This window comes from Hemiscyllium ocellatum, chromosome 42 (assembly GCF_020745735.1).
Source record: "Hemiscyllium ocellatum isolate sHemOce1 chromosome 42, sHemOce1.pat.X.cur, whole genome shotgun sequence".
Lineage (NCBI taxonomy): Eukaryota > Metazoa > Chordata > Chondrichthyes > Orectolobiformes > Hemiscylliidae > Hemiscyllium > Hemiscyllium ocellatum.
The window spans coordinates 32009241-32017869 of NC_083442.1; the positions used below are offsets into that span (position 1 = coordinate 32009241).

An 8629-nucleotide genomic window follows, 5' to 3' on the forward strand; every position below is an offset into this window, starting at 1 on the left:
GAGGGAGGGAGGGAGAAGGGGAAAGACGAGAGGGAGGGAGGGAGAAGGGGAAAGACGAGAGGGAGGGAGGGAGAAGGGGAAAGACGAGAGGGAGGGAGGGAGAAGGGGAAAGACGAGAGGGAGGGAGGGAGAAGGGGAAAGATGAGAGGGAGGGAGGGAGAAGGGGAAAGATGAGAGGGAGGGAGGGAGAGAGAAGGGGAAAGATGAGAGGGAGGGAGGGAGAGAGAAGGGGAAAGACGAGAGGGAGATGGGGAAAGACGAGAGGGAGGGATGGAGGAGGGAGAAGGGGAAAGACGAGAGGGAGAAGGGGAAAGACGAGAGGGAGAAGGGGAAAGACGAGAGTGAGGGAAGGTGAAGGAGAAAGATGAGACAGAGGGAGGGAGGGAGAATCGGAAAGATGAGAGGGAGGGACTGAGAAGGAGAAAGACGATGGGGGGGGGGGTGAGGGAGAACGTGAAGGACGAGAAGGAGGGAGGGAAGGAGAAGGGGAAAGACTAGAGGAAAGGAGGGAGAGAGGGAGAAGAGGAAGACGAGAGGGAAGGAGGGAGGGAGGAGAAGGAGAAAGACGAGAGGGAGGGAGAAGGAGAAAGATGAGAGGGAGGGAGAGAGGGAGAAGGGGAAAGACGAGAGGGAGAGAGGGAGAAGGGGAAAGACGAGAGGGAGGGAGAGAGGGAGGAAGAAGGGGGAAGGACGAGAGGGAGGGAGGGAGAAGGAGAAAGACGGGAGGGAGGGAGGGAGGGAGAAGGAGAAAGACGGGAGGGAGGGAGGGAGGGAGAAGGAGAAAGACGAGAGGGAGAAGGAGAAAGATGAGAGGGAGGGAAGGTGAAGGGGAAAGACGAGACAGAGGGAGGGAGGGAGAATCGGAAAGATGAGAGGGAGGGAGGGAGGGAGAAGGGGGAATGACGAGAGGGAGGGAGAGAGAAGGGGAAAGACGAGAGGGAGGGAGAGAGAAGGAGAAAGACGAGACGGAGGGAGGGAGAAGGAGAAAGACGAGAGGGAGGGAGGGAGAAGGGGAAAGACGAGACGGAGGGAGGGAGGGAGATGGGGAAACACGAGAGGGAGGGATGGAGGAGGGAGAAGGGGAAAGACGGGAAGGAGGGAGGGAGAAGGGGAAAGACGAGAGTGAGGGAGGGAGAGAGAAGGGGAAAGACGAGAGGGAGGGAGGGAGCGAGAGGAGGAAAGACGAGAGGGGAGGGAGGGAGGGAGAAGAGGAAAGACGAGAGGGAGGGAGGGAGAAGGGGGAAGGACGAGAGGGAGGGAGGGAGAAGGAGAAAGATGAGAGGGAGAGAAAGAGGGAGAAGAAGAAAGACGAGAGGGAGGGAGGGAGCGAGAGGAGGAAAGACGAGAGGGGAGGGAGGGAGAAGAGGAAAGACGAGAGGGAGGGAGGGAGAAGGGGGAAGACGAGAGGGAGGGAGGGAGAGAGAGGAGGAAAGACAAGAGGGGAGGGAGGGAGGGAGGAGAGGAAAGACGAGAGGGAGGGAGGGGGAGAGAGGAGGAAAGACGAGAGGGGAGGGAGAAGGGGAAAGACGAGAGGGAGGGAGAGAGAAGGAGAAAGACGAGAGGGAGGGAGAGAGAAGGAGAAAGACGAGAGGGAGGGAGAGAGAAGGAGAAAGACGAGAGGGAGGGAGAGAGAAGGAGAAAGACGAGAGGGAGGGAGAGAGAAGGAGAAAGACGAGAGGGAGGGAGAGAGAAGGAGAAAGACGAGAGGGAGGGAGCGAGAAGGAGAAAGACGAGAGGGAGGGAGCGAGAAGGAGAAAGACGAGATGGAGGGAGAGAGAAGGGGAAAGACGGGGGGGTGAAGGGAAAAGATGAGAGAGAGAATGGGGAAAGACGAGAGAGGAAGAACGCAAGAGAGGGAAGGAAAAGAGAAAGACAACACGGGGTGGAGTAGGGTAAAGATGAGAGAGAGAGAGGGAAAGGGGCGACACAAAGGGGAGAGTGTGAACAAAAAGTGGAAGCATGCAAGACAGACAGAGAGAAAATGGAAACTCGAGAAAGAAAAAATAGAGAATGCCATGACATTGAATAAATTTAAAAGGAGAAAATAAGGCAGATTTTTGATTTGTTACAGGCTAATGAGTATTGTCGCACGGGCAGGAAAGTGAAGTTGAGGCCAAGACGGGAGAGGTTTGAGGATCTGAATTGCCTGTTCCTGCTCCTGGTTCTTATGTTGGAATGAGAGAGTAAACCTGCGACAGACAGAAAGAGGGGAGGGGTGTGGAAAAGTGAGAGGAGAGAGAAAACATGAAAATGAGAGAAAATATGATACAGAGAGAAAAAGAGGAAATGTGAGGAGGAGAGGGAGAAAAGTGTCCGGTCAGGAGTGAGAACATGATTTCAAAACGTAGAATTTCTCAAGGTTAAGTTGGAAAAAGAAATCAAAGAAGATTGAACAAAGCATCAATAACTTAAACCAGCAGGAATAGAAGTAAACAAAGGTGATTAAAGAGCACAAAGATGAACTAGAGAGAAAAAAATCATATAATCGTCAAACACAGAGATTAAACAAAGTACAGACAAGATTTCACAGAAAATACAAAACAGGGCGAGTGAAGAAAATTAATTTCTAAACAGAAGTGATAAAAGGGGGAAGAGGAAACTCATTCAAGGTAGAAAACAATCCATCAATAGGTACACAGACGGGAAACACTAAACTTCATGAGTAAGAATGTAAGATGAGAAAAATCATAATCAGCAGAAATGATAATGCGCCAATCAAGTCCGAAAACCAGAAAATAAGATCAAATGTGAACACAGAAACTGAAACCTTAGCACAACAGAGGACAACAAAACTAACAGATCAAGCAGCAAGCAGCCTTGATTTAAAATGCAGCAAAAACACAGAAACTAATGGGAGGGAGGTAAACAGGAACAAAACGAAATTCAGAGAAAATCTCAGGTAACCAGGCTCAGTTAGAATACGATGAGAAAACTCCTTGAAACTAGATCAGAACTCTCAAAGCGAGGCAAAAACACAACAGAAAAAATATGATGAGGAGCAAACAGGATAGACGGAAAAAAAGGAACAGACAACACAACAGGAAAACAGTGACAGGCTGCAGCCAAGATTCTGATAGAGTGGGAAAAAAAAAGACACAACAATTGAAGTGAGATAAGGGAAGAGAGGAAATACAGAAAAGAAAGAACATCAACAGAGACAAAGACAGACCTGTTAAACAACGACATCAACAGATAAAAGGGAATAAAACCAGACTGAAGAGAAAATGAAGTCAACACTAAAAAATTGCAAACATAAACACAAATCAAAGTCACAGGAACAGACAACAAACGAAAAGATAGTAGATTAAAAAAAACTGATAAAAGAAATTAGGAGAGATAAACATGGAGGAAATGCAAATAAGCAGACAGCCTACAAACAAATATGGGGTTTTGGGTGGGGGAGATGCAGAGGAGCTGATGATTAGGAAGTTACAGCAGCCTTCCAACAGAAATCCTTTCGGGGAGGGGGAAAAAGAGGGTCAACATCCGGGGAGGGGGAAGGTCAGACTGGGAACAACCGTGACCCTACAATTCTCCCAAGGCAAAAAAAGAAGAGCAATCACAACTGTAATCTATGAAATGTGCGCCATGATAATTCGCAGGTTCTGGAGACTTACAAACAGTTCTTTTTCAGAGACAACATTCTCATACCCTTTGCTGCCTGCTCCTCATCTCAAAAGGGAAAACAGTTGGGCTACACATCACCAAGGAGCCCACCCCCTGAACAGGCCAGGAAGTGCAACAAATGCCCCCGAATGCCGCAAACCCCAAACAACATATTCTGCTGAACTTCTGAAACAACTGCTCGAAGGCACACGATCTCTCCTTTAAACAAATCAAGTTACAACACACGACGGGGGGGGGAAAAAAGTTTGCCATAACTCTCTGGCAGGGTTACAGGTACAGCTAAAATGCACACCTATGAAAATATAATCGAGACTTGAAACTAAAACAATGAAAGTAAAAAGAAATAATCATAGATCTGAGCAATTAATCACTAATCATTAGGGCATTTCTGAATAACTTACAAAGAAAAAAACAGCCTGCAAAGTTACAAGAAAGGGTTTATCCTTACGAAAGTTTTAAAAATGCATTTTTGAAACATTTACTCTCTCTCTGCATATAATATATAAACAGAAAGCTTGAAGATTGAGGATTTTATTTTGTCACAGGTAGAGAAATCAAAAGTCTCAACGAAAGTCATACTTACTTTCGGCATCTGTCTGTCCCAGAGTGAGAGAGGTGCAGACAATCAGCAAACCCCAACACAAGGTGACGGTCTTTGTTCTACAGTTCGTGCCCATTTGGGGAACCCAACAGAACATTCCGAGTATGCCACGAAAAAAAAACACACAACAAACAAACTGAAACAGAAAAAAATGAAATCAAATCCTCAGCCCCAACAAACCAAACCAGAAGAGGTCCTTTTTCTTCAGGGAGGGGTGGGAAAAAAAAACAAAAATTCTCTGGAATCGATGGTGATTTTTTAACCAGATTTTTTTTTTGGGGGGGGAGGGAGAGAAAGGATCGAAGAGGATTGTTTTTTTTAAAAAGGTGGGAGTGGGGACTTCCAAATTCTCACTAAGAGAGGATGCAGGGAAAAAAAGTTACTGTTGCAGATGGAAAATGTTCTCTTCCTCTGTTCTTGTTACAGTGTCTCCCTGTCTGTTTTTTCTTGAGTCCTGTTTCAACCTTCTCTCTGATTCACTGTGAAATTTAACGAACACAGCTGTCCTGAAACTCCCCATCCTCAGTGTCCATTCCTTTAAAAAGACAGAGACAAAATAAAAGGGAAACAATGGGAGAGGAAAAATATATTTTAAAGAAACCAGAGAAAATATATCCACACAGATTGGTGTGGGATTTTTTTTAACTCCCAACAATTCAGAGGGATATTTTATTTCCTCTCAGGAATTGCTCTCAAAAAAAAACAAGATTTTCTCTCTTTACCCCCACCCCCCACCTCCTCTCTCTGCTTTCCTCCCTCCCTCCCTCCCTCCTCTGTTGTTTGTTTGGAGCCTGAGGAAGGAAAAGAAAAATAGAGAGAGAGACAGAAAGGTGGGGGAGGGAGAAAGGAGGAAAAAAAAAGGCAAAGCGTGGCGCGTTGGGATTTTTCCAGGACAAGGGAGAGAGAATAGGAGAGAGGGGAAGAGAGAGAGAGAGAGAGAAAAGGAGAGAGAGAGAGAGAGGGGAATGAAACAAGAAATGAGGAGAGGCGCGGGGTTCGCCTTCACTCCCCGGGATGGGAGCTCTCTGCACCGGCCGTGGTTCCCACTGCACTCCCTCCCCGTGGGGGGGTGCTCGCTGGTCTCCGGGAGCAATGCTCGAAGGGGTTTCCGATGCTTTTCTTTCTTTCTTTCTCTCTCTCTCTGTTGTATATGTGTGTGTGTCTCTCTCTCTTTCTCGGTGGCTTTAGGTCCGCCCGCCGTCTCTCTGACTCAGGCTCCGAGCTCGCTGGTAAACAAGAGCCTCTCACTGACTCCGAGCAGCCAGCACAACCCGTCCTGGACTCTGGGAGCCGGACTGCACACCTCGGGCTCGGGCCGATCCAGATCCGACAGCGAGAGGCAAGGCAAGATCCCACAGAGACCGGGAGAGGGGTGGGGTCACACTGATAAAAACACAAATACAGACAAGGAGGGGTTCCACAGAGACTTCAACAGAAAATGCAAACTCCAGGGACAGAAGTGTGCACAGAAATACTCAGGGAAGCTACAGAAAGACTGTTACACAGAAATACAGAGAGATCCCACAGCAATAGAGGGAGAGACTCTCAAAGAAATACACAGAGATCCCACAGCAATAGAGGGAGAGACTCTCAAAGAAATACACAGAGATCCCACAGCAATAGAGATTCCCATAGAAATACAGAGAGATCTCACAGCAATAGAGAGAGATTCTTACAGAAATAGAGAGATCCCACAGCAAGAGAGAGAGAGATTCCCACAGAAATACACAGAGATCCCACAGCAATAGAGATTCGCATAAAAATACAGAGGTCTCACAGCAATAGAGAGAGAGATTCTCATAGAAATACAGAGATCCCACAGCAATAGAGAGAGATCCCCATAGAAATACAGAGAGATCCCACAGCAAGAGAGAGAGAGATTCCCACAGAAATACAGAGATATCCCACAGCAATAGAGAGAGAGAGAGATCCCATAGCAATAAAGAGAGAGATTCCCATAGAAATACAGAGAGATCCCATGGCAATAGAGAGAGACATTCCCACAGAAATACAGAGAGGTTTGGCAGAAATAGAGAGATCCCGCAGAAATAGAGATCCACAATGGAGAGGGATTTCAGAGAAATAGAAATGGATTTCATAGAAATGCAGATCGATGCCAAAGAAATACAGAGAGATCCAGAAATACAGAAGAAATACAGGCAGAAATATTGGGAGAAATCTCAGAAGTAAGGAATATTCCAAGGAGGAGAGTGTGTCACAGAAATAGAAGAAATTTCACAGAAATGGAGTTAGATTTCATAGAAATACACAGATCCTACAAAAATAGATATTCCACCAAAATACAAAGAGATTCCACAGAAATGGTATTCTGCAGAAATACAGAGAGATTCCTTTAATACCAAGATAGATTCCACAGAAATACTGAGAGGTCCTACAGAAATAGTGATCCCACAAAAGGACAGATGTAAATCTAACAAATAAAGAGAGTTTACACAGATATACGCCGAGAGATTTCACCAAAAAATTTGAAGATTTCAGAGGAATACAAACAGATTCCTCAGTAAATGCGGAGAGACATTCCAAAGAAGCACATATTCTACTAAAATACAGTTAGTAATTAACAGTAACAAAGAAATTCCACTAAAATACAGGCAAAGGTTCAACAGAACTGCAGACTGCAGTTTCACAGCAATACAGGGATGCCATAGAAATAAAAACTAAAGATTCCACTGAAATTTCACAACAATACGGTGATCCAACAGAAATGACACAGAAATAGAGATCCTACAGAAACGCAGAGATTACAGAGAGCAAAGAGCGATCCCACAGAAATCCGGACAGATTTCTTGAAACACAGACAGAGGTTCTACAAAAGAACAGGAAGAAATCTAAAACAAAATTCACACAGATTTATGAAGACAGATTCCACAAAGATACAGTTAGATTCACTGAAAACAGATATAGACACAGTAAAAATACCAACTGAATTTCACAGAAACCTAGTGATTCTGCAGAAATATTGTCAGTGATTGTGTAGAAATACAGAAGTCCCACAAAAATACAAATAGAGATTCCCAGAATACATGCAGAAGTTTCACAGAGATTCAGAATCCAGAAAAATAGTCAGAAATCCCATGATCAGTGATTCACAAAATGCAGTTAGAAATTCCACAAAAGTACAAACAGAGATTTCACAGAAAATACCAAACAGGAATTTCACAGAAACCTAGAGATTCCACAGAAATATAGCCAGAGATTCTACGGAAATGCGAACAGAGTCAACAAAAAAGCAGATCTAGAATCCACAAAAAATACAGACAGAGATTCAACAGAATTACAGTCAGCAGTTTCACAGCAACACAGGCATTCCGCAGAAATAAAGACAGAATTTTCACTAAAATACAGAGAGTCAAGAGCATTGTAAAGAAACTGTGAAAATACAGAAAGAGGTCCTGGGAAAATAATGTCAGAGATTTCATAACAACAATTACTGAATTATAATTTATCCTGTTAACTGCTTCAGGATGCTTTAATATAGGGAGCTATGTAAATGCATGTATGAATTAGAATTATTCCCTTGTTATGAATAGACATCACCCCAACATGAGTTTGAGTCTATTGTATATATTGCCTTTGGCTCTTCAATGGACAATACTGCATTGTCTTTTGGAAGGATGAGTAAAGTCTTTTTGGTGGATCTAAGCGGTGTTGAGGTACTCTGCAACCAGTTCTGATGAAAGGTCACCGAAACCAGACATTTTGACTATTTCCAGTATTTTCTATTTTTACTTCAACTTGTGTCTTGGCCAATAATTCTCTGAGAAGTGGCAAAATATTCGCTCACTCATTCATTCGCTGTTTGTGTGAGGCCTTGCTCCATGAGTAATTTTGCGCCTGCATTTGGAATCATGGATGGAGTCACTGAATGGTTACAGCACAGAAGGGGACCACTTGGTCCATTGTGTACATGCCAGCTCTCTGCAAGAGTAACTCAGCCTGTCCCACTCCCCTGCCTTTCCCTCATCGTTCTGAGAATACACCTTCTTCACAGACTGATCCAAATCTCTTTCAAACACCTGACTTGAACCTGTCTCTACCACACTCTCAGGTAGTACATTCTAGATCCCAACCACTCATATGTCAAAGTTTCCCCTAATGACACTATTCCTTCATTTGCCAATCACTCCAATTCGGAATTCTTCTACCAATGGAAACAACCTCCCCCTGTTGTCAGCGTAACAATAATGAGTGCACTTCAAAAGTAATTATTGATTTGAAAGTGTGTCACAATCCCTAGGGGTGTGGAAGGATGCTACATAAACTCAGGTTTTGATTCCTTATCACCTGAAAGGGCACATATTCCCCTAGTTTTCAGTTGGTAACAACCTGCTGTACATTTCCAAAATTTTCTATTTAAATTTTAACAAAAAATAAAATTGC

General features: G+C 44.5%; 1 protein-coding gene across 1 annotated transcript in view; it reads right to left on the reverse strand.

Annotated features, from left to right (window-relative positions):
* igf1ra (insulin-like growth factor 1a receptor) overlaps nt 1–4899 on the reverse strand; it is a 244505-nt gene extending 239606 nt beyond the window's left edge. The window contains exon 1 of the mRNA XM_060853643.1: nt 4211–4899. Within this exon, the coding sequence (XP_060709626.1) occupies nt 4211–4325 (115 nt within the window). The 5' untranslated portion in view covers nt 4326–4899. The remainder of the gene's footprint in view (nt 1–4210) is intronic.
* Nucleotides 4900–8629: the final 3730 nt, after the last annotated feature.